The following is a 27,171-nucleotide window of genomic DNA, read 5'->3' as shown; positions in this document are numbered from 1 at the left end:
AGTACATGTTTTCAGATCTGCTGAAAGTTATATTGCCAAAAGAAGGATCAAACTCATTTGATTCCATGAAACTATGTTTATCCTATAAATCTCACTTTCCTCTAATTCTTATTATCCTCATTGCATTTCTTTCATAATGCATTTAATTCCTCTTTTTCTCCTCTTTGGAAGGCTTTGAAAAGAATGCTGAAGGTAAGATTTGACCGTTCAGGCTAGTTTGGATACAATGATTTCTTTCATGCAAGTGGCAAGTCACAGAATACCAGATTCAGCTTGACAGTGGGTGAGTTATAGTACTCAATCTATGACGTTGCTCTAAATATTGACAAATACATTATGTCTGCTATCATTTAAAAAAATATATTTTGTAAGGAAAGGCTCTTTAACATTTATAGGATAGTGAGAAAATTCTATTCTTTGAGAAACACATGATAATATGTGCTGGTAATTTAACTGATGTTAGAACCATAAAAACCACTGTTTCTCACATTTAAGGGGATACGGAATCGGATTTTGGGTTAAAAAATCGAATTTTTTTTTATTGGCGTATTATATTCTGCCATGTTTCCTCTTTAAAATGACGTATCATACATAGCTCTACTACAATTATAACTATTTTATTTTTATATATTTGTGAGATCGGGTATTGCGCTTTAGTTATACACGTCTCTCGTGGCTGACCATGAACTTTTTGGCAGTACCTTTAAAGTGACATGAATTCAAATATCCCGGTTTCCAGCGACTATTTATACACTAGTTGCCCGAAAATGTTTCTCTCTGGTTTCCTCAAGTTACTCTTTGACTTTGTGGCGGGACTGTTTTGTAAACAGTGTGATATAAGAAAGTAGTTGTTGTTGAGTTATTTCGTATTTAGTGCTTCATTTTTCGCAGTGAAAATGCCTAGAGCTAAAGCAAAAGTATTTAAAAAGCGTGTGAACTGGCAAAAGAAAAGAAATAATGATTCATTAGCAAAGCAAAGCAGTTCATCATCATCACTGTTGGAAAATGTGAATCCACTTATTACTGATTTGCCGAACGAACTTACACCAAATGAAAACAGTGCTTCTCATAAAAAACGAAGAGATTTGGAAGAGAAATATAATTTACTTGATAGAGGGAATGAAGTTTTTGAACTCATTGATACGAATATATTGTGTGAAGCTCTTGAAAACAGTTTGTGCTGCAAAAAATGTCATGGAAACGTTTCTCTGAAAGTAGAATCCCATGTAGGCCTGGCTGCCCAGTTTAATTTAATATGCAGTGTTTGTAAATACAGCTGTAAGTTTCCAAGTTCAGTTTCAGTAACTGTAAATAATGGATACAAGAAAACTGAACTTTATAGTGTAAATATTAGGTTAGTTTATGGATTGCGAGCAATTGGTAAGGGCAAAGCAGCTGGTGATATGCTATGTGGTGTTCTAAATCTTCCAAGTGCACCTTCAAAGTTTGAAGCTTACAATTATGTACTAGGATCTGCAGTTGAAGATGTAGCACAGAAGTCAATGCAGGTTGCTGTGGAAGAAGCAGTGGAAGAAAATGACGGCAGTCGTGACCTCACAGTGGCGTTTGATGGCACGTGGCAGAAAAGGGGCCACACCTCCAACAATGGTGTTGTAACAGCAACTAGTGTTGATACTGGCAAGGTTATTGATGTTGCAATAATGTCTAAATACTGTAGGTGCACAGGCAGGCTGAAAAATGAACACAGTGATGACTGTATTGCTAATTATTATGGTAGTAGTGGTGGCATGGAGGTTGCTGGGGTGAAGAAAATTTTTCATCGCTCTTCACAGTGGTATAATGTTCGCTATGTCAAATATCTGAGAGATGGTGACTCTAAAGCATTCAAAGAAGTTTTGGAAAGCAAACCATATGGGAACAGTGTAAATATAAGCAAACTTGAATGTATAGGACATGTGCAGAAGAGAATGGGTGCCAGGCTGAGAAGGTTAAAATCAGTTATGAAAGGGAAAAAACTAGATGATGGGAAAACCTTGGATGGCAGAGGAAGATTGACTGATTCCATAATAGACCACATTCAGAACTGCTATGGCCTTGCAATCAGGCAAAATACAGGCAATCTTGAAGAAATGAGGAGAGCTATATGGGCTTTATATTTCCACACCGCATCCACGGATGAGCATCCACAACATGGTTTGTGCCCCAAAGGTGAAAACAGCTGGTGTAAATACAATAGGGGACTAACAACAGGAGAGAAATACATTCACCACCAGTCTACCATCAGCCATCATGGCAGAAATAAAGCCCATTTTCAGAGATCTGGCTGACAGAAGTCTTCTGATGAAATGTCTTCACGGAAAAACGCAGAACCCCAACGAGTGCTTGAATAGTGTGATATGGCATCGTCTCCCAAAAACAGTGTTTGTCGGAATTAATACACTACATTTTGGTGTGTATGATGCTGTGGCAACCTTCAATCTTGGAAATATAACTAAATGCCAGGTCCTTCAAAAGTTGGGTATGTGTGTTGGTTCCCGTACGGTACGTGCTATGTTCTTTTTAGATCAGCACAGACTAAGGCATGCTGATAATATAATCAAGACATTAGTGAAAAAAGCAAGACAGGTGCAGAGGGGTGCCAAAAGAAGACTTGAAGATGATTATGAAGACTGTGAAGGGGGTATTAGCTACGGATCAGGAATGTTTTAATCTTCTTTCTCCGTTTCCCGTAAGTTTACTTTTTACTTCATCTAGGAACATTATCTCAGGTACTGGTCAACCTAGAAGTCTGAAATTTTTATGACGTAGTGACATAGGTCCCTATTACATACTGAAACAACGATTTTTTAATTACTTGATTTACAAAAGACTTAGGGGTGATAGTCTAGTAAAAAGCGATGAAAAAAATTTACTTAAAAATAAATGTACAATATCTCTGTAAGAAAATACTTTGACAATAAACTGTTGTTTCAGTATTGTTGTAACATATGAATGCACATACAGTAAAATTTTTACCTCTCTGTCTCCAGTAGTTTGTGAGAAAATGTTCCCTATAGTAGGCATATATTAACATTGCGGGGATAGGTGATTCCGTATCCCCTTAAATGCTATCTGATCAAAAATACTGCTCTTTCTCAGGTTTACTTCATTAAATCAGCACATACATCTACTACTTTTATGCAGTAATCTTTGTGTGAAGTCTTGTTGATTCATGTAAAGATGCCAAAGGGTAAGCTGCTACATCACTTTTGCGCAGCATCTCCAAGATTTCATTAAAAAAAAAAAAATAATTGCGTAGTTCACAGGAGCCATATTAAAAAATTGAAGGGATGATATTGCCGTCATTAGGAAACTGAATGTTTCAATCATTTAGCATAAAGCAAAACACAACAGCTCTCAAATGGGTGACCAATATGATATCTCCAAAAACCAAATGCAAAGCTCACATTTCTCTTTGTGACTACAATTTGCACTAAAGGCAGTAAATGAAATTTCTCATCCCAGATGCAGATGGCAATCATTGCAGTCAAATGAATTAATAACAAAATTCTACAATTTAGATAGATATGCATATCTTATCATCTGAAGATTAATAAGAAAAAAAAATTAAGAAGCAGAAAAAACATAGCACGATTCTATTGTTTCAATAGCTATAACAGTGAAACCTAATATCTGCTGGTAAACATGCTGTTCTACAACATATACCTACAGATTTTCATTTGACTGGAAGGATTCCAAGACATTTTCCTTATAAGCTTTGTATTTTATATCTAGAAGACGGACACAAAAAAACAACAAACACACACCAAGTATAACTGGACGTGCATTAACATTTACGGGAGCAAACGTGCAAAATATTTCTCCCAGTGCCGTGCATGGATTAGGCGTGCCCCACGGAGCAACCAACACTGAATCGGGTGACAGACCTGGCTTTAACGGACAACACTTTTGCACCAACTGGCATGTTTTCTTTAATGTAGATGGGCCCATACTGAACATGGTCCCACACTGGAGGATTGTTTGCACGGTCCACAACATCTATTTGGACTTCGACGGTTCGGGACAAGGGAGGGTATCCTTTATCTTGAGCCATGGCCTCCAACTTGTATGTCTCTCGCTATATTAAAAAATGTTCAGTGGAAAAACAAGAAAAATCACGCCGTTAGTCATATTAGTTCTTACTGACTATCTAAATCGAGAAATGAGGATGTATGGGGCACGCACAGTCGGGCCAACTCCAGCTGTGGAATCTCCTTAGCAACTGAATTAGTCCAACGATGTACTACTGTCAAAAAAGAGATTACTTCAAAAAACAAAATCAGTAGCATGTTCCCATTTCCACAAACGGCAGTTGCTATGAAGATGCTTGTTCTTCTCTGGTGAATAAGCTTAGACAATAAAGAGACCTGTTAAATACAAACCTGGCCTTTACCGATGTCACTACTGTACCAACTGTGACATTTTCTTTGATGTGAATGGGGCCGTATACACCCACGTCCCACAGAGGAGGCTTATTGTTCCTGTCTACGACGTCTAATTCAACGTCCACATCTGCATAGGAGGGAGGAATGCCCCTGTCTGAGGCGCGGACACGCAGACGATATTTTTCTCGCTACAGTGGCATGAAAAGATGTGCTGTCAGGTCAAAGGGGAGATAACAAGCACAACTTTCAATTCAAAAAAAGAAAGGAACTAATTATAAAATAAAACATGAAACAAAGAAATACTGTAAAACCATCATTAACCTACCTCAAACAAATAAAGATTTAAATAAATGAAATCTCATTCCACATGATTTTCACGGATCAGAATGACTTTATTCAGCAAAGAAATTTAATTCATTTTCAATTAATTTTTTTTTATAAAGAATGAGTCACTTCCAGAATAAATGATGTTTAGAAAATTTACTAATTCTCTGTAACTGTACCAGCATTACTTTCAGAGTGCTCTCATTTAGGGACAATATTAAGCTTAACAGTATTTTTTCTATTCTACTTATTATAATACTAATGAACCATGATATGTATGGTTCTTCTTTATTTTTTAATATATGTATCTGTTGGAATGTAGTCACCTACTTACTGGAAAACATCCCTTGTTGAAGTTCAATTCCGATGAACAGAAATGGTGCAATCAACAAAATAAAAAAAGAATTTGAAAATTATAAACAATATTTTAAAGCAAGCAATCCACATGCGTAAAATAATGTACTTTTAAAAAGTGTGGGATGAGGGTGGTTGTTAAAAATGGGGGTATGTAGTCTACATCGTAAAAAATGTGGACGACTTTTTGGTACGCTGCCCCATACACAGAAGGAAAAAGTCACAAATCTGATAACAACTGAGTAGCATCAGAGTAAACCTCAGCAGAAGGTTTAAAACAAAAATTAAAAATTAGCTCTGATGCACTCAGTTTGGCAAAATACCATACTTGTTCTAAACTCTATTAGGTCATCTCCTGAAAAAGGAGACAAAAAAATATCAAGAAAAAATATATTCTGTGTCAGCAAAATCGATGATTCAGCTCTCAAAAATCTTTCCACTTCTCTGAAAAGTAGTTCAAAAATTAGTGACTTAGATTTACATTCAGACACCAGAGATACAGTTCTCATCACAAAAAGCTATCAGTCCACTGCATATGCAGCAAAATCGCATCTCTTCCAAACCTAGAAAAATTCAAAAAATATTTAAAAACCTCGCGGTCAGAAAAACAAAAATATATAATCTGGTGATGAACAATATACGTCAAAGTATATCCAAGGAAATTAAACTTTGAGCTATTTGCAAAAAAAAAAAAAAAAGTTATGTAAGGACTCACAACAGTGCATTTGGATATACAGTGTGTGTATACGTTCACATACCATACTAATTTCAAAGAACAGTGAAATACAATATACAATAAAAAGTGCCGTACAAATGAAACTTATTGTATACAGTGAGTATTTATGTTTCTCAGCAACTTAAAGTAAAGTGTGAACAAATCAAGAATTTTACTCAAGAAGCTAAAGATAGAAATGTAAAGTGTGAGACAGAATAGGCTTATTTGAAACATGTCAAGGCACAATAAAGGTACTGAAATACAGCAATATCTTAGTATCACCTTATCTGCCGTGCACATCGTATTCCTTGTCCTCTCAAATGCTGCTTAATGTCATTATCATATGGAAATCAGGGCTTAATTTGATCGCATTAATTTTATGTTTGGATTTTACTTATGAAGTTAAATATGTCTGTGCTTAAAAGGAGAACTTGAAATTGACTCTCCCGATAGTAGAAGAGAATTGAAGATTAGACTTTAATGTCCCATCAGTGTAAAAGTATTTAGCAACAGTCACCAGACCTATTCCTTCCAAATTAAACCCTGATGAAAGACGAGTTATATTCTGAATAATAAGAAAACAGTTGTAAAACAAAAGCAGTATGTAATCCAAAGACATGCTTGCAAATTTGTATGTAAATATCAACAACACCATCCATTCACACTTACATTATGAAAATTGGAGAAAAGAGCAGCCTGGTCACGCATTTGCACTCAAATACTTACATCCAAAGGCTTCCTCAGAACAATCCAGCCAGACTCTTGTTGAATCTCAAAATATTCCAAGTCTGATGGGTTATATGGAGCACTCAGGGAATAAACAATAGCGCCATTATTGTCAGCATCTTCATCAGAAGCTGAGACACGCAAAATGTTGGTACCAATGCTTGCATCCTGCTTGACATTTTCAATGTATTTCTGTGGAAAGAAGGAAATATATTGCATTACGGGTATGTGGATAATTATATTGATTTTTTTCTCTGGTTAATGAATCACACTTCAACCAAAACCAACATTGTTAACTTTCCACTGATCATACAGGCAGGCACTTCCTTCAGGCCCCCAATAAGTTCACGCATTTGCATTGGATTGTCATGCAGGCTCCTCATGTGTTAGCATCTGATATGTTAACATGTATGCTAACATGTATAAGGGATGCACTTTCACTTATTATCATGTACTTTCATAAAAACAGACAGAAAGAAATTTTTGTTTTATCAGACACAATAAAACTTTTGTGGGATGCATTAAATTCATCTTAAAGCTTTTGTTCATTCCCTATTTTCAGTAAATAATTTAATTGTTACATAATCTGCATTTAAATATGAAACAAGAAAGACATATAACTATAGGAGACATACTGTTCTGTCTGTGTGACAAATTTTGAGGGAAAGAGAAATTATTAAATGTAGAGCACGTGTAAAATACTGTATTACGGCAAACTACCACACAAAACAAGTCTCTAAAGGGGTCCATTTTTATTTCTTGTACTGTGCTTCAGTTAGGCAGTATGTTTCTAATAAAAGGTTTAATCACAAATACCACTGAAGAATTAACATGTTAACATATAAGTGCAAAAGTACCAAGATCCCTGAGGTGACATTAGCTCAGATTTCTACAGTAAATTAAACATCAGTTTTGAGTACATTGTCCAAGAAGACCATTTTAATTTGTTTTAAGCTTTGTAACACATTGTTCTATAAGATGAAAGGAAAACTTGTTTGCTGCAAAACCGTTTACCTTATTTACAGATGGTCAAGTTTGGGCCTTGTACCAGTTAGCTTATTTACACATGGTCAAGTCTGAACATTGTACCAGAATTTCCATGCATGTAGAAAATATTCCAGCTCATGACAAAAAGTAACATAAGATAAAATATGGCAGAATTCTGCACAAACTAAGTTTTTTATAAAACTTCCTGGCAGATTAAAACTGTGTGCCTGACCAAGACTCGAACTCGGGACCTTTGCCTTTCGCGGGCAAGTGCTCCACCATCTGAGCTACCGAAGCACGACTCACGCCCAGTCCTCACAGCTTTACTTCTGCCAGTATCTCGCCTCCTACCTTCCAAACATGTCTCCGCAGTATCCTTTCTTTCAGGAGTGCTAGTTCTGCAAGGTTCGCAGGAGAGCTTCTGTAGAGTTTGGAAGGTAGGAGACAAGATACTGGCAGAAGTAAAGCTGTGAGGACTGGGCGTGAGTCGTGCTTCGGTAGCTCAGATGGTAGAGCACTTGCCCGCGAAAGGCAAAGGTCCCGAGTTCGAGTCTCGGTTGGGCACACAGTTTTAATCTGCCAGGAAGTTTCATATCAGCGCACACTCTGCTGCCAAGTGAAAATCTCTTTCTAAGTTTTTTATATTTTCTAAATTTATGCTGGTGAAAAGCGAGAATACCACACATCTGGTCAACAACTGTTGTGTACTCAGTTTTTTAAAAAATGAGATTGAAAAAACTAACAGTTATAGGGGAATAAGTGTTTTAACAATTGGATACAATGTGCATGCAGGAATTTTAACTCTAAGGTTAAGATCAATAGCCAAAACAATTTTAACTGAGGACCAGAATGGAAGTAGATTTGGATGCGCAACAACTGACAATATATTTGCTTTGAAGGTGATAAATAAAACAAGAGAATTTAATAATAAGACACACATAGCTTTTACTGACTATACCAATGCATTAACACAACTAAACTCCAGTCCACATTTAAAAAAAAATTGGAATTGCATGACACTTGATATGGGCCATAAGAAGCCTATACAATGAAACTAAATCTGTAATTAAAACAGAGAACAAAATAAGTAAGACCTATGTTTTAACTATCCAAGAAGATAAAAAATTGCAGCCTTTCTCACTCTGTATATAATTCAGGTGATTAAAAACAGAACGAGGAATCAAATAATAACATAGGAATAAAACTAGATGTGACCATTACATAAAAACATTAATGTATACTGATGACCAGACTATAACAACCACTTCAGAGGAAGAATAGCAAAGAAATATTTTTAAATTAAACCAAACTGGCCTAAGAGATAATTGCAAAATATCAGTACAATGACAAAAGTAATAGAGTTCTGAGGGAAACAAGAGGTGCACTCAAAAATAGTGATAGAAAATAAAATCTTCAAGTGACTAGGTCATTTTAACTACCTAGGTAGCAACGTTTCTTTCGATTATGACAAAGATAGGAATAATAAAACAACAAAATTTCGGGGTATCTGTGGAACAATAAAAGAACATTAAACAAAAAGATAACTAAAGAAATATGGTTGAAATTCTATAAAACACTAGCTGTTCTAATGCTACTTTACAAATCTAAGGCTTCATAGCAAACAAAGAAGACATAAATTGATTACTGATGCCAGAAATCAGGTCAGTTAAAGGATGTAAACTAGGAGATAGACTAAGAAATGAAGATATTAGAAATGAGCTTAAAATATTTGCAATGGCAGAAAAAATTGACACACATAAGCAGAAACGGAAGCAACATGTAAACAGAATGCAACAAGACATATATCCTAAAAATTTTTTTCAATATATATCCAAAGGGGTAAGGGATGTATATCACCCTGGGAAGTGTTGGAGCTAAGACACACAAGCTGGAACAGGTTCCTCAAACCTAATCCATGAATTTAGATAATGATGAGGATTATGGTGATGATGATGATGATGACGATGATGAAAAAATAGTTTAACCATTTGTGAAATTATTTATTAAGTTACGAATGGAAGGGTGCAAAGTACAAACTGCGGAAAGATACCATATTTGATAAAAAAAGAAATATGGAATGACAGTGTCAAATATACACACAAGAGTGAAATATTTTATGTTTGTACATAGTGTTCTATTCTTTCATCACTGCTGTGAAACAACTACTATTTATTTATTACTCAATAATTATGCTTGTCCTTTACAACCTACGAAAAGCTGATAATGGTGAGAGACTGACATATTTGTTATTTTCATATTACTGCTGTTGTAGTTTTCTGTCACATTCAAAGTAAACAAAGACTTACCTGTCTGTCAAACAAAGGTGGATTGTCATTAACATCAGTGATTTCAACTGTGAATGAGCAGACACCTTCCAGTGAAGGTTCACCTTGATCTGTTGCCTTTACTGTTACAGATACAAATTTTCCATCATCGCCTTCACGGTCAAACACCTGTGGATTAGACAATAAAGTAGCTTGCTTCATTTATTCACAAATACTATTTTCTAATGATTAGTTATGGGAAACAACACACTGAAAGAGGGTATTGCATGACAGCTTAAGAGACAGAATTAGTTACAAATGCTCCCTTCATTTACCACTATCATTGTCACATTTACCATCCACAATACTGACATTTGAGATATGACTTACAACTATTGTGTATACAGTTTTAATCTGTTACTCCTTCAATAGCTGTCCTTAAATTGTGAGACTCAATGAAAACGTTCAACTACCACTGCCAACAAAACCTCCATTTTTTCCCCCTCTACCTTCTCATGTACCAGCTAGGATTATAAGAAATCTACTAAACAGGAACTGAGGCTACCACTCTTTCATTTTCACATGATTATGCCATATATGATTACTAATTAGCAAGACAATTTACCAGCCTTAGACAGTTTGTTGACATATACATCCACTAACTGAAACTCGTATATAATGCCTCTCAGAATCTGCATCTAAATGGCTACTCTGCAAATGACACTTAAGTGACTGGCAGAGGGTTCATCAAACCAACTTCACAATAATTCGCTATTATTCCGCTCTTGAACAGCGCACGCACAAAACAAACACCCAAATCTTTCTGTGCAAGCTCTGATTTCCATTATTTTATTATGATAATCATTTCTCCCTATGTAAGTTGGCATCAACAAAATATTTTCACATTCAGAGGAGAAAGTTGGTGATTGAAATTTTGTTTTAATGATGTCCACACCAAATCCTGTATCATATCCACGACACTCTATCCCCTATTTCTTGATTATAAAAAACATGCTGCCCTTCTTAGAACTTTCCCATTGTACTCCATTAACCCTATCTGACAAGGATCTCCCACACTGTGCAGCAGTACTCCAAAAGCAGATGGATGAGCATAGTATAGGCAGTCTCTTTAATAGATCTGTTGTATGTTATAAGTATTCTGCAAATAAAATGCAGTCTTTAGTTCACCTTCTCCACAACATTTTCTGTGTGTTCTTTCCAATTTATGTTGTTCATAATTGTAATTCCTAGCTATTTAGTTGAATTTACAGCCTTAAAATTTTATTGATTAATCGTGTAACCAAAGTTTAATGGATTCCTTTTAGTGTTCATGTGGTTGACCTCACACTTTTGATTAGTTTACGTCACCTGCCAATTTTCACACAGTACAGATATATTCATTTTGCAATTGGTTTTGATCTTCTGATGACTTTACTGGATGATAAGCGATATCATCATCTGCAAAGGACCAAAGACAGCTGCTCAGATTGTCTCCTAATATAGAGGGAAACATTCCACGTAGGAAAATAAAAGAGTTGGTTGCGAAAGCTTGAATTTTGTGTGTGTGTTTGTGTGTCTATCGACCTGCCAGCGCTTTCGTTCGGTAAGTCACATCATCTTTGTTTTTTTATATATATAAGGAACAGCAGAGGCCCTTGAACACTACCTTGGGGAATGCCAGAATCACTTCTGTTTAACTCGACAACTTTCCATTAGTTACTATGAACTACGAGCTCTTTGACAGGAAATCATGAATCCAGTCACTTAACTGGCTGCCTTCCATAAACATGATATTTCGTTACAAGTCGCTTGTGAGGTAAAGTTTCAAAAGCCTTCTGGAAATCTACAAATATAGAATCAATTTGAAATCCCTTGTAGATAGCACTCAACACTTCATGTGGGTAAAGAGCTAGTTGTGTGAGTTTGCAACTCATCACACAGGGAAGTACAACAGCAGACAGGCACTTTTAAAATAGTCGACTGTTTGCTAATTTTTAGGTATTGGATGAAGTCCTTCATTAGATGATGGAAAACACATACACAACAACTGTCTTCTCCAGGCCAGTGGCCCCATGGGTGAGAAGTGATCTTGGCTGATGTAGGTAGGGAGTGTGCAGAACAGGTGTGGGGTCAGAAGAGAGGGAGATGGCAGTGTTGGGATGGAGGTAGATGCTCCAGTACTGTGTATGGGAGTCTGTGGGAATGTGGTGGGAGCAGGACAGTGGGTTGTGGGTTGCTAGATGAGCTGTTGGAATAAAAGGCAAGTGTGGGGTTGGTGTGGGAGCAGGGAAGGGAATACAGGCAGGTGGAGGACAGGAATTAATGAAGGCTGAGGACAGTGACCAGCAAAGGCTGATGCCAGGTGGGTTACAGGAACAAAGTATATGTTGCAGGGAGAGTTCCTACCTGTGCAGCTCAAGAAAGCTGGTGTTGGTGGGAGGATCAAAATGGTATGGGCTTTAAAGCAGTTACTGAAGGCAAACTCTCTCTCCTTTACAGCTTGTCAGGGGTCACACCCACATAGAATGTCATGTAGTTGCTACATTACATGGCTGCCTTCATTGTTGGCCTTGCCTTTGATGGGTAGGAGCAGCCCACTATTTTGTCCTCCCCCTTTCCCATATCATTGCACACTCCCACTAAAGCATCCTCCTCTACTCCTACCCAGCTCTTCCTACCTCTCTCTGCCCCACACCTCTTCTATACCCCCACTACCCATCCACAATAAGATCACTACTCACCTCAATTGGGCCACAGCACCTGGAGACAACATTGATCATGTATCTGTGAGTTTTGTGTGGGAGTTTTTCTTTCTTCCTCTGATGAATGGCTTTGTCCAAGTGTCAGAAAACAGACAGATACCACACAACACACTACAGAACCAGTGCTGAGGACTGAAATTTCTAATACTATGATACCAAGGTGAAATTTTTTTGCTCCAGCAGGGACAGCACTGATGAAACTAAATTTTTGTTTTTGTTATGTTGTTACTTACCACAAAACATCACAAGCTGTGTTAAATATGTAAAATGAGGGAAAAGAAATCACTCATTATAGTGGATTGAGGCATGGAGGAAAGTAACACATAACAGAAAACAGCTTTGACACTAGTTTTACAGCACTATTTTTCCAGCATACTTTCACACACACAATCATGCAGACACCCAAACACACATTACTATGGCAACAGCAAGACTAATTATTGATAGTCAGTCACTGAAAGTAGTTGCCTGAAGTTGATGGAGGTGGGGAAGGGTATGGAGGGACACAAGGAGGAGAAAGGTGCAGGTCTGACAGATGATTACGCAGCCGCACAAGAAGACAAAACAAGTACAGAGGGTACAACAAGAAATGTAGGTAGAGGGAGAGGTGGGTAACTGAGTGGGGGGGGGGGGGGGAAGGGGAGGGGGAAATGGAGATAAAGGTGAAGTTGGAGAAGGGGAAATGGAGAGAAGGGTGAAGAGGGAGAGGAGAGGGCTGAAAAAAGGGGAGAGGGAGACAGAGGGTGGGGGAAGAGAGGGAAGGCCTGCATGACAAGGGTGTGGGTGGGCAGGGGACAGGGGAGAGGACAAGTGGTAGGAGAGGGCAGTGCTTGACCTGGAAGGAGGAGTGGTATGAGCAGAAAAGAGAAAGGAAAATGCAAGGTGAGACAGAGGGAACAGGTTTGCAGAGGTTTAGGTCAGGGGATTGTGAGGTGGTAGGACATGTTAGAGAGACAGTTCCCATCTGCACAGTTCAGAGAAACTTGTGCTGGAAGGGTTTCTCTGAACTACGTATGAATATCTCTCTCTCCCTCTCTCTTCCTCCCTCCCACCCTCACCCCTCTCCTCTCTCCCTTTTCAAGCCTTCTACCTTTTTTCTCCCCTCCCCCCTCCTCTTCATCTTCATCTTTCCCTCCTTCCATCCCCCCTCTTCTTCCCCACTCTCCCTCTTCCTACGTCTCTCATTGTATCTTCTGCACTTTTTTCATCTTATCACACAGCCGCAAAGTCATCTGTCAAAAGACCCACCTCTTTCCCACCCTTGCATCCCTCGCTTCCCCCTCCCTACTCCATCAGCTTATGCAATGGGAGTGTTCATTTGTGTGTCTGTGTTAACGTGTGTACTATTTCAGGGAAAAGAGCTAGAGCTTGTAGTGTAAATGCTGTTTTCTGTTATGTGTTACTCGGCTCCATGCATCAATCTGCTATAAGTGCATGGTTGCCCTTCCCTAATATTACGTATTGTTCCATCCAGAAAGTTTCATTGTTATTATAAGTGGTGTTAACTTGATCTGCTAATTAGCTTTGTGTATGTGAATTTCTGTAATGCTGTTTTTTGCATTTCATTAAAATGAATACAACTGAATACTGTGCCATCTTAAAATAATTTGTTTCAGATGATTTATAACCGATTACCTTCATGTTAGGTTAGTAAAATTTTACATGGAGCCTGTTACACCACTGGCAACAGTTAAGAAATGTGCAACTAAAATCAAATGTGTCAAACTTTGCTTGAAGATAGCTCACATCAAGCACACCACAAAACTGCAATCACAGGTGATAGTATTAAGAAAGTGTGCAATATGGTAGTGAACAATTGGTAATTACAGATTTAAGAAATGCTTATGCCGTAGGCACAGCAGTAGAAAGAGCATGGCACATTTTACATAAAGAATTCTGTATGAGAAAAGTTTGTTAAATGCTGACCAAAATCTCAACTACATTTGGCCCATTTAAAAAGGAATCAAAGTGATTTCATGTAATGATCTGCTGCTGTTGATGAGCTGTGGATCCCTCATTTCATGCACTAGGAGTGAAACAATAATTAAAGCAGTGGTTAGAAGTCCATACACTGTATCACACACACACACACACACACACACACACACAAATAAGAAAGAAAAGAAAATCAAGCAAAACTGACCCCACAGACTGTAAAGCCACTGTTTTCCGTGGCACATGTATTCTGGACCAATTAATTAAAGCAACACTAGAAAGGAACTTAGATAGGAAAATATAAAGAAATAATTTAATTGGATAGATAAAAAATCTACTCACCAAGTAGCAGCAGAACATACACATAAAAGAAGGTTACAATTAGACAGGCTTCTGGACCCTTTGGCTCCTTCTTCAGGCAGAAGGGTTGATGGGGGAAGGAACATGAGTGAAGGAAGAGAACTAGAGAGATCTAGCAAAAGGGGCAGATTTTTGGGAAATCATCCTGAACTGCAGGTCAGAGGAGACTCCCCTGATCCCACAATTCTGGGTGACTTTCCAGAAATGTACTCCCTTTCCTCAACCTCTCTAGTTCTTTTCCTTCACCCCTCTTCCTTCCCCTTCAACTCTGCTGCCTGTAGAAGGAGAGACAGGCTCCAAAAGCTTGCCTAATTAGAACAGATTTTTTTATCCATCCAATTAAATTATTTTGTCAAAAATTGATTGTTTTCATAAAAAAATATAAAGAATTTTTTTATCAGGAGTATGCACTTGGTCACAAAGCTGCTTTGGTAACATGAAAACAGGAAATTTAAGTATCAAACGTTCCGACCTGTTCACCAAATTTGGCATTCCTAATTAAAAAAAATGGCTCTGAGCACTATGGGACTTAACATCTGAGGTCATCAGTACCCTAGAACTTAGAACTACTTAAACTTAACTAACCTAATGACATCACACACATCCATGCCTGAGACAGGATTCGAACCTGCGACCGTAGCAGTCCTGTGGTTCCAGACTGAAGTGCCTAGAACCGCTCGGCCACATCGGCCGGCCATTCCTGATATATGCTTATAAACATTTCTGACTAGCAATGTTTTGAGTTCAATGAACCAACTATGGCAACCATGGATGGGTATTTTGTAGACTTTTCAGAATCACACTTGAAGGATTAAACTTACTTATTGGAAGAAAGTTGAACACTATGCACTAAGAATGGATGACAGCAAATAGTACTTGCATTTCTTTAGTTAAAGAAAACAATATTACACTGTCAGATAAAATAACAGAAACAAATATTCAGTGATAGTGCATAGCAGCTAACTGTGTGACCAAAATATGCTGAGAATGGAAGCTCGGCGGGGGATGTTAGAACCATTAGTACCTATGTTGTCACAGGAAGAAAACTCCATTGTCCAACAATATCCATGAAGAATGAATATATAAATTTCATGGGAAATGGCTCAAAAACTAGTTAATGGAAATAAAGTAATTTTGTATAACTGACTGGTTGCAGCTAGCTGTAGCTAGAATCCAAGAAACTTTCATCTTGTCTCCTTAACTCACAGTGTGGTTGGAGTCCAGATAGTAAAATTTTATAAGACCATAACCCAAACATTTAATGATGATAATTAGATCAAAAACTTCCTAGTAGATTTCAACTGTGTACAAGACCAGGACTCAAACTCAGAACCTTGTCTTTTGTGGCAATGCTGCTATCATCTGAGTTATCTGGCGTTAACTCACAACCCATTGTCACAGATTGGCTGTCACCAGTATCTCCCTCTTACTTTCTAAATTTCATAGACTCTGTCCTGTTTATTTTGCTGGACTAGCATTCTTTACTCCCAGAAGTGCCTGGCTAGCCCTCTTTTCTTTCAGGAGAGCAACTCCAGCACACTATGGAAGAGACAGCTGTGATGTTTGGCAAGTAGGAGAGAAGTACTGGCAGGAAGTATGAGGATATATTGTGAGTCATGCCTTGAAAACCAAACTGTACAGAGCATTGCTTTTGACATTATTCAACAAACATACAGAAATCCCACAAATTGCTTTAAACTCATTTTTAACCACACTTCAGTAATATAACAGGACATATGGTATTTTGAAACACTGAGGAACTAATGAATAATAGCAGAGACTTTATGCAATGGCCTTTGCTAATCATTTAATTTGTAACAGTCATAGATTTCACATAAAACACAATACTGGTTTTACTGGACTAAGACAGTTGTCGAATTATTTTGCAGGAAAACTAAACATTTTTAATGACATGCATTAAAGAGTAATTAAACTATGAATTCAAGGGCTATATGAAGTACAACATGATATCAAATAGCAGCATGCAATATTTTAATGTGCTGAGTACTAAAGCTATCATACCAAAACAATCAGAAACAGCAATGAAAATGATACATATAAATCAGATGGATTGAAATTCAGTTGTATTTTATTATATCTGTGCCTCATCTTTCCCTGCTTTTTAAATTTCAAATTACATGTTGATTACATGGTAATATGATGTGAGATGCCAAATAATTGTAATTATTAAATGTTTTCTGACCTTATTTGTAGACACTTCTCCAGTTTCTTCATCAACAGTAAATTTTGTACCTTTCTGGTTTGGCTGTTGAACAATTGAGTACTTCACTTGCCCATTGACACCCTTATCCTCATCTGTTGCATGTACCTATGAAATCATATGATCCATGGGATTAGTGTGAAAAGTGACTTGAACATATACTGAAGTCCTCAAAAAATATGGACAAAACTAACAAACTGCTTTGAAAGTACAAATACAATATGTAAAATAATATATATATATATATATATATATATATATATATATATATATAGGGAAACATTCCACATGGGAAAAATATATCTAAAAACAAAGATGATGTGACTTACCAAACGAAAGCCCTGGCACGTCGATACACACACAAACATACACACAAAATTCAAGCTTTCGCAACAAACTGTTGCCTCATCAGGAAAGAGGGAAGTAGAGGGAAAGACGAAAGGATGTGGGTTTTAAGGGAGAGGGTAAGGAGTCATTCCAATCCCGGGAGCGGAAAGACTTACCTTAGGGGGAAAAAAGGACGGGTATACACTCGCACACACACACACACACACATATCCATCCACACATATACAGACACAAGTAGACATATTTAAAGACAAAGAGTTTGGGCAGAGATGTCCAATCAGAAACAGCATCTCTGCCCAAACTCTTTGTCTTTAAATATGTCTGCTTGTGTCTGTATATGTGTGGATGGATATGTGTGTGTGTGTGTGTGCGAGTGTATACCTGTCCTTTTTTCCCCCTAAGGTAAGTCTTTCCGCTCCCGGGATTGGAATGACTCCTTACCCTCTCCCTTAAAACCCACATCCTTTCGTCTTTCCCTCACCTTCCCTCTTTCCTGATGGGGCAACAGTTTGTTGCAAAAGCTTGAATTTTGTGTGTATGTTTGTGTTTGTTTGCATGTCTATCGACCTGCCAGCGCTTTCGTTTGGTAAGTCACATCATCTTTGGAAGCGCTGGCAGGTCGATAGACACACAAACAAACACAAATATGCACACAAAATTCAAGCTTTCGCAACAAACTGTTGCCTCGTCAGGAAAGAGGGAAGGTGAGGGAAAGACGAAAGGATGTGGGTTTTAAGGGAGAGGGTAAGGAGTCATTCCAATCCCAGGAGCGGAAAGACTTACCTTAGGGGGAAAAAAGGACGGGTATACACTCGCACACACACACATATCCATCCACACATATACAGACACAAGCAGACATATTTAAAGACAAAGAGTTTGGGCAGAGATGTCAGTCGAGGCAGAAGTGCAGAGGCAAAGATGATGTTGAATGACAGGTGAGGTATGAGTGGCGGCAACTTGAAATTAGCGGAGATTGAGGCCTGGTGGATAACGGGAAGAGAGGATATATTGAAGAGCAAGTTCCCATCTCCGGAGTTCGGATAGGTTGGTGTTAGTGGGAAGTATCCAGATAACCCGGACGGTGTAACACTGTGCCAAGATGTGCTGGCTGTGCACCAAGGCATGTTTAGCCAGAGGGTGATCCTCATTACCAACAAACACTGTCTGCCTGTGTCCATTCATGCGAATGGACGGTTTGTAGCTGGTCATTCCCACATAGAATGCGTCACAGTGTAGGCAGGTCAGTTGGTAGATCACGTGGGTGCTTTCACACGTGGCTCTGCCTTTGATCGTGTACACCTTCCAGGTTACAGGACTGGAGTAGGTGGTGGTGGGAGGGTGCATGGGACAGGTTTTACACCGGGGGCGGTTACAAGGGTAGGAGCCAGAGGGTAGGGAAGGTGGTTTGGGGATTTCATAGGGATGAACTAAGAGGTTACGAAGGTTAGGTGGACGGCGGAAAGACACTCTTGGTGGAGTGGGGAGGATTTCATGAAGGATGGATCTCATTTCAGGGCAGGATTTGAGGAAGTCATATCCCTGCTGGAGAGCCACATACAGAATCTGATCCAGTCCCGGAAAGTATCCTGTCACAAGTGGGGCACTTTTGTGGTTCTTCTGTGGGAGGTTCTGGGTTTGAGAGGATGAGGAAGTGGCTCTGGTTATTTGCTTCTGTACCAGGTCGGGAGGGTAGTTGCGGGATGCGAAAGCTGTTGTCAGGTTGTTGGTGTAACGCTTCAGGGATTCCGGACTGGAGCAGATTCGTTTGCCACGAAGACCTAGGCTGTAGGGAAGGGACCATTTGATGTGGAATGGGTGGCAGCTGTCATAATGGAGGTACTGCTGCTTGTTGGTGGGTTTGATGTGGACGGACGTGTGAAGCTGGTCATTGGACAGATGGAGGTCAATGTCAAGGAAAGTGGCATGGGATTTAGAGTAGGACCAGGTGAATCTGATGGAACCAAAGGAGTTGAGGTTGGAGAGAAAATTCTAGAGTTGCTCTTCACTGTGAGTCCAGATCATGAAGATGTCATCAATAAATCTGTACCAAACTTTGGGTTGGCAGGCCTGGGTAACCAAGAAGGCTTCCTCTAAACGACCCATGAATAGGTTGGCGTACGAGGCGGCTATCCTGGTACCCATGGCTGTTCCCTTTAATTGTTGGTATGTCTGGCTTTCGAAAGTGAAGAAGTTGTGGGTCAGGATGAAGCTGGCTAAGGTAATGAGGAAAGAGGTTTTAGGTAGGGTGGCAGGTGATTGGCGTGAAAGGAAGTGCTCCATCACAGCGAGGCCCTGGACGTGCGGAATATTTGTGTATAAGGAAGTGGCATCAATGGTTACAAGGATGGTTTCCGGGGGTAACAGATTGGGTAAGCATTCCAGGCGTTCAAGAAAGTGGTTGGTGTTTTTGATGAAGGATGGGAGACTGCATGTAATGGGTTGAAGGAGTTGATCTATGTAGGCAGAGATATGTTCTGTGGGGGCTTGGTAACCAGCTACAATGGGGCAGCCGGGATGATTGGGTTTGTGAATTTTAGGAAGAAGGTAGGGGTGTGGGGTGTCGGTGGAGTCAGGAGGTTGATGGAGTCAGGTGAAAGGTTTTGTAGGGGGCCTAAGGTTCTGAGGATTCCTTGAAGCTCCACCTGGACATTAGGAATGGGATTACCTTGGCAAACTTTGTATGTAGTGTTGTCTGAAATCTGACGCAGTCCATCAGCCACATACTCCCGACGATCAAGTACCACAGTCGTGGAACCCTTGTCCGCCGGAAGAATGACGATGGATCGGTCAGCCTTCAGATCACGGATAGCCTGAGCTTCAGCTGTGGTGATGTTGGGAGTAGGGTTAAGGTTTTTTAAGAAGGATTGAGAGGCAAGGCTGGAAGTCAGAAATTCCTGGAAGGTTTGGAGAGGGTGATTTTGAGGAAGAGGAGGTGGGTCCCGCTGTGACGGAGGACGGAACTGTTCCAGGCAGGGTTCAATTTGGATAGTGTCTTGGGGAGTTGGATCATTAGGAGTAGGATTAGGATCATTTTTCTTCGTGGCAAAGTGATACTTCCAGCAGAGAGTACGAGTGTAGGACAGTAAATCTTTGACGAGGGCTGTTTGGTTGAATCTGGGAGTGGGGCTGAAGGTGAGGCCTTTGGATAGGACAGAGGTTTCGGATTGGGAGAGAGGTTTGGAGGAAAGGTTAACTACTGAATTAGGGTGTTGTGTGTATGTTTGTGTTTGTTTGTGTGTCTATCAACCTGCCAGCACTTTTGTTTGGTAAGTCACATCATCTTTGTTTATATATATATAATAGAGGGAAACATTCCACGTGGGAAAAATATATCCAAAAACAAAGATGATGTGACTTACCAAACGAAAGCGCTGGCAGGTCGATAGACACACAAACAAACACAAACATACACACAAAATTCAAGCTTTCGCAACAAACTGTTGCCTCATCAGGAAAGAGGGAAAGAGAGGGAAAGACGAAAGGATGTGGGTTTTAAGGGAGAGGGTAAGGAGTCATTCCAGTCCCGGGAGCGGAAAGACTTACCTTAGGGGGCAAAAAGGACGGGTATACACTCACACACACACACATATCCATCCACACATATACAGACAAATACGTCTGCTTGTGTCTGTATATGTGTGGATGGATGTGTGTGTGTGTGTGTGTGTGCGCGCGAGTGTATACCCGTCCTTTTTTCCCCCTAAGGTAAGTCTTTCCGCTCCCGGGATTGGAATGACTCCTTACCCTCTCCCTTAAAACCCACATCCTTTCGTCTTTCCCTCTCCTTCCCTCCTGATGAGGTAACAGTTTGTTGCGAAAGCTTGAATTTTGTGTGTATGTTTGTGTGTCTATCGACCTGCCAGCGCTTTCGTTTGGTAAGTCACATCATCTTTGTTTTTATATATAATCATTTTTTACATGAATGACTGTAGGAGAGACAAACATTTAAACTTAAGTAAGATGTATACATTTTTTGCGGTTAATAGGAGGACAAGGAGGGAGGAGAATAAGAGGAATATAATACACAAAACATGAAAAATATTTCAAATGGAAATGTATTTTACGAAACATAAGATCAGGGAAACAGAAGATAACTGTCAGCTTCATATCTGTCATCATAAGCTGTGGTGAGTGGAATTACTATAAGTAGTGTATTATTTTTGTACTTATCATTCCAATCGGTTTTTTACAATCAATTTTGATAATGGAAACTGTATTATGAGGATTAACATATGCAATGGAACTTTCCCGCGCTTTTTTCCTTTTCTAATCATCTGACATTTTATTTTATTTTGTGAACTTTTGAGCTGAGTTTGTGAGGCAATACTTGGAAGTATCCAAAAGTTATCTATATAGCACTGCCATGGGCATAGCCCATGTGGTACATTTTCCACTTAATGTGTGTGCTGCACAACTCCTTAGGAATTTAGCACTACCTATGGCACCTTCCCAGAGTGAATTTTTTTTTATCCTAAGCCACTGTGCTCTCTTCTCGAGTTTTATAAATAGTGGATGTATGTGAACTGTGCACAGATGTGAAACTTTACTTCCTGCTTTGTAAAGGCATCATAGAAACTGTTGTGATGAGGAAAAGGTTACAGAAATGGTACTTTGGAAAAAACTGAAGTGTACAAGTGATTTTCTGCTTAAAAAATGGTGACATGCTGAGTAATGGCATACCTTGTTCTGGACACCCATCAATTGCCCAGAGAGATGAAAATGTCAAGAAAATTTATGAACTTGTGCTTGAAGATCAATATAAAATGGAGTTAACTGCACTGCTCATTTACCGACACACCTTATGTACCTGACCTGGCTCCCTTTGATTTCTTTTACAATTCTCCTGTTTATAAAATCTTTTTTTCCCCTGTGTCTCCAAGCCTCTACTCATTTCTGCTGTGTTCAATGGATTTTTATACTGCATTTAATTTTTTATTGGTTCCTCCATGAGACATATCTAACAGCTAATTTTTTATAGCATAAATTGCAGCCACTGGTGAAAACCTGCACATCTCAGCCAAAGTTAAGGTCTTACATATCTTAGCCAGGGTTAAAATCTGCACATATCCAACATAAATTAACTGCCAGTTGTCAATTTTTCAATTTAATGGAGTGAGTTTTAGATGAAGTAATATCATTTGAACTTTATGCAGGACATGCCCTGTCAATGGTCTAAGCTGAATCCAAAAACTGATAGCTTCTTTTATGCAAATTATACATAAACAAAAAGCAGTGATAACTGAATGAGGAGTGTTTCAAGAATATCTCTGTAGGAGAGTGGTCCAGAACCAGACATTCTATGCAAAGAATCTTCAGTTTAATACCAGGTACAGTTTTTCTGCACATTTTTGTGTCTCAAGAACTGGATGTCCATGATGATCACACATGAAACTCTCTGACAGGTTGCAACTGTGCACTGGATCACCACTCAACCCTCCACCTCCCCTTCACCTCACTTTTTGATCCCCTTCACCCAAAACAATCGATCAATCAACCTCCCCTCCACCATGTACACTCAACACTCAACACACAACTCAACAATAGATTCATCTACCCCATCCAAGATGCTCTTGAGACTGTCACACTTGTTGGTTACGGGGGGAAGAAAAGAAGAACTGTCTTACTGCCAGTCTCATAAGTGTCCTTCCTTGCATGGACAGGGATCCCAAAGGTTTTCTGGTGGAATTATTAAAGAGTGAAGGTACCATAAGTCCTAGCATTTTGAGAGTTCAGAACATTTAGATAAAAACTGCTGTCTCCCCCTTTGTTGATTACATAATCTCTACTGATGAAATTGAGTAATAAGATGCATGCTTTCCCAGTCGTAACTTATGCACTGCCCCTAATGATTTCATTATTGACAGAATGTTAAACCTTAATCTTCCTTTTTTCTTCCTGTTAATTGTGTAGTCACTATGGGTGAAATAAACTAAAATAGTATGGCTGTCATTGCACAGTGTTGTTTCTATGATCTACAAAGAGAAACCAATCACTGCAAAATTCCAGTAATGTATCATTATGTCCTTGCTGATCATTAAGTGCATTTTTCAGTTCTCTGATCATCTTGTATACGTTTTGAAAGTGGAAGGAGATGTACACTTTCCAAATCCTCTCCCTATTCCCTTTATCCTTTTGCTCCCATCTATATCTTTCAGAATCTTTCTACAAACATGCAAATGCACATTTTTATATGAGAATGTGTTCCTGTGACTAATTATGCAGCATTACTGGAACTTCTCAGTTGAAATGACAAAGACAACCACCTGAGGTATTCAGCATGGGCCATAAAATTGTTAATTTGGCAGATATAACAATAAAATATGATAATATTTTTAATACTTGAACTAGTAACTGCTTTACAATCTGTTCCAGATAAAATTCAAGATTTAATTATTGAAATGCACCATCTCATAAAACAAAATAAGATTTAAAGAACAACTTTATTATTCTGTGTCACAGCTACCTAGCTATTGTTTTGCAAGTATTATTTTTTTAAAATTGTGCCTTCTTTATGGTACAGAGCATAAGAATTATTTTGAGATTACCTTTATAACAGGACTTCCATTAGGAGCTCCTTCCTCTACTTTTGGCGCATATGTACCACAGTCTTTGAATACTGGTTTGTTATCATTGACATCTGTTATAAAAACAACAACTACTGCTGTGCTCGTATGAATTGTGCTATCACCATTAACACAGCATGATCCATCATCCATCGCTGTGACATTAAGTTCATATTTATCTCTATCTAGTGATATCTCATTCCCGTGTAATCGAATTACACCTGTTATTTCCTCAATCACAAACTGTCCAGATGAGGTCCCACCACCAACAAAACCAAATCGAACATTGTCACCATCCTTATCTGAAGCTACAACTGTTGTGACCAGTGTATTTGGTCCAGCATTTTCATCCACATTTGGGGTGTAGACTTGCTGAGAAAACTTTGGTTCTTCATCATTTTTGTTCTTTGTGTAGATTCTAACTGTTGCTGTTCCAGTTTTTGATGGCTCACCTGTTTGGAATAATGCAAATATTATACACAATTAATCATCACGAAGAACCATGAAACAATACGGAGAAACTTACCACTAGTAATTTGAACACAATAATATGACAATTTGGAATTACAAAAAACAGTAACACAAGAAATAGTGAGAAAATAAGTAAGTTACCTTTGTCTTTAGCTGTAACAACAAATTCATAGTATGCATTATTGTTATCTGCATCCAACTGTTTATTATTGGTAATAATACCACTTGAATCAACACTGAAATGATCATCAGACACCAAGTATTCAATTTCAGCATTTGCTCCTGAGTCTGAGTCTGTAGCTTTAACTTTCAGTATGGATGTTCCCAATGGTATATCTTCATCAACATTATGAGCCTGGTAATCCGGCAGCTCAAACTTTGGTGCATTATCATTAACGTCAGTAACTCGAATTGTAAGCTGAAAAGCCCGTCAATACAAATGTTATTCCTGACATGCATATGAGCTATTTATATACTAGTAAATTAATTCAAACGTAAAAATGAGCAAGCATACAGTGTTCTGCAAGTTTTTATGATAATGTGAAAATAATTGTTTTATTCATTTTTAAATAATTTATTGGATCTGGTAGCAAACGTCACCAAATGGTGTCTCAAGCATTTGAAAGAAATTCATAATTATAAGGTACCACCTTGTCAGCGACACAGAATACCATAAAAATTATGAACTATAAACTGAACAACAATTAAAATTCTTTTTCAGTGTCCATTTTTATACATTTGAGGATGGAAGAGCCAGAGTTTTTTATTTAATCTTCAAACATGACATTTTTCACAGACAGCTCATGTACAATGTGATATAATAGTAGGAAAATCTGGATACTTAATCAAACAATGGACAACCCAGGATGGAATAGTGACTATATTATGAAAACGAGAGATTGCTACTTGCCATATAGTGGAGATGCTGACTCACAGACAGGCATAACAAAAAGACTGATGAGCAAATGAGCTTTCAGTCAGATGGCCTTCTTCTAAAGTACGTACGTACACACACACACACACACACACACACACACACACACACACACACACACACACACACACACACACAAAAAAACCACTGTGACGCTTGAGAGTGATTTCAAGGGTTGAAATTTCGTAACACCATATTTTACTATGTATTGGCTCTCATAATATCTATTTATCACTATATCTGAAGTTCAAATAACGCTTAAATAATTTGATGGCATGAAAATGGAAGCAAACTGTTAGTAATTTTAATGTTTTTTAAATTCTAAAATCCACAATTTATAACTAGATAGCATTAAATGATTGTAAGTTTTTGATACAATTACATTTTCTTGTTTATAGTTTCAGCATGAAGGGAGGAGAAGTACGTAGGAGATGTGAGGCACTTACGGTAACTAGATTGCATAGTCAAATGACATGTGAAGTGTAAAGAACAAGCACATCAATCACCACATGTTCTTAAGATAAAGTTATATTCCTGTGTAGCTGCTCTATCTTTCCACCTCCATTTTATGTTTGTGTTGCCATCTTTTAAAAATTAATAAATCAATTAATGTTTCTACAAAGGTTTTCACAGCCCGTTAACACAATGAAATTTCCTACTGGTATCTTATGCAGCAAGAAACTTATGAAGATTTTATTGCGGACTAATTAATGCAAGAAATTGTTTCAATCACTGGAAAATTCAGACTTTGTGGCACTGCATTAAAGCTATAAAACTTGTACATGATCAAATGGGTTACACCGAACAGAAAATCCATGCTAAAGAACATCGAGACAAAAAGCAAGAAAGAAATACAGAAAGTAAAAGGGCTGATGGTTGCGAACAAGTGAGGGGAGAGGGGAAAAGAAATTGGCAGAACTACTAGGGCTTCTGCAAAAGGAGGAAGTATGTAGACCATAACCAAATAAGGAACATTTTTCAAAGAGAGAAGACTTTACTTTCATGGATGTATCAGAAAAATTCCAACCGAGAGAACAGCCAGGAGTTTTCCTGGCTACTTTGTACCAGAATATATGTTGACTTAAATAATACTTTGTGAAGACACAGAAAACAGTGATACACTTGCTCAACAGAAACAGTTTAGCTTGGAGAAAGTAATACCAATGTTGCTGCTTTGCGTCAACAGTTTGTTTGGACACAAATAGAATTAGTGTGCTTTGTTCTGCCTGAGCACAATTCCACATGGGCCCAACAACTGCCTGAGGTTGGAAAACATGGTGAGAAAAAAATCATTGACAAAAGCAGTGTGTCCAACCAGAGGCTGAGACAGGGATCAAATCTTCAAATTTCTATCGAGGAGGTAAATACTGCGCACAAACGCATGTACTTCTTCAAGAAACATCAAGATCAGACATTTTTCCTCCTGTAAAGTGCCTTCCAAATGCTATGGGGTGGTGCAAAAAAAAATCTTGAATTCTGACTCCATGAGGAAGAAAATGCCTTATGAGAGAAGTGCTGGTGAGATCCTGTCTAACACATCTACTGTGACTTGCAACACCTTGTTGCCTGAACACAAGGGGATTTAAGTAAATTTAATCAAAATAAGGACCCACTTTCATTTAATAGTCTACCAGAAAACAGAGAACAGGGGAAACACTAACTGCCTCTAGGGAATCAACATACAACAGACAGGATGCCATAAAGCTCATTAATGAAACTGAGAGATTCTGCAGAAAGAGCAAAAGTCCATGTTTGCATTATGCCCACCTTGAGAAAATGAAAAATAGTGAGCTGATAAAAGGAACAACATGGAACAAAT

General features: G+C 38.4%; 1 protein-coding gene across 1 annotated transcript in view; it reads right to left on the bottom strand.

The window, feature by feature from the left end:
* LOC126263487 (neural-cadherin-like) overlaps window positions 1–27,171 on the bottom strand; it is a 118,924-nt gene that overhangs the window by 80,860 nt on the left and 10,893 nt on the right. The window contains exons 4-9 of the mRNA XM_049960580.1: window positions 24,560–24,836; window positions 23,930–24,399; window positions 17,016–17,141; window positions 9,798–9,944; window positions 6,505–6,696; window positions 3,888–4,078 (exon numbers count right to left, since the gene is read on the bottom strand). Of these exons, the coding sequence (XP_049816537.1) occupies window positions 3,888–4,078; window positions 6,505–6,696; window positions 9,798–9,944; window positions 17,016–17,141; window positions 23,930–24,399; window positions 24,560–24,836 (1,403 nt within the window). The remainder of the gene's footprint in view (window positions 1–3,887; window positions 4,079–6,504; window positions 6,697–9,797; window positions 9,945–17,015; window positions 17,142–23,929; window positions 24,400–24,559; window positions 24,837–27,171) is intronic.

The sequence above is a fragment of the Schistocerca nitens genome, chromosome 6, assembly GCF_023898315.1.
Source record: "Schistocerca nitens isolate TAMUIC-IGC-003100 chromosome 6, iqSchNite1.1, whole genome shotgun sequence".
In the NCBI taxonomy this organism is placed as follows: domain Eukaryota; kingdom Metazoa; phylum Arthropoda; class Insecta; order Orthoptera; family Acrididae; genus Schistocerca; species Schistocerca nitens.
Note: the sequence above shows the minus strand (reverse complement) of the source record. Positions and strands in the feature narration are given on the sequence as shown.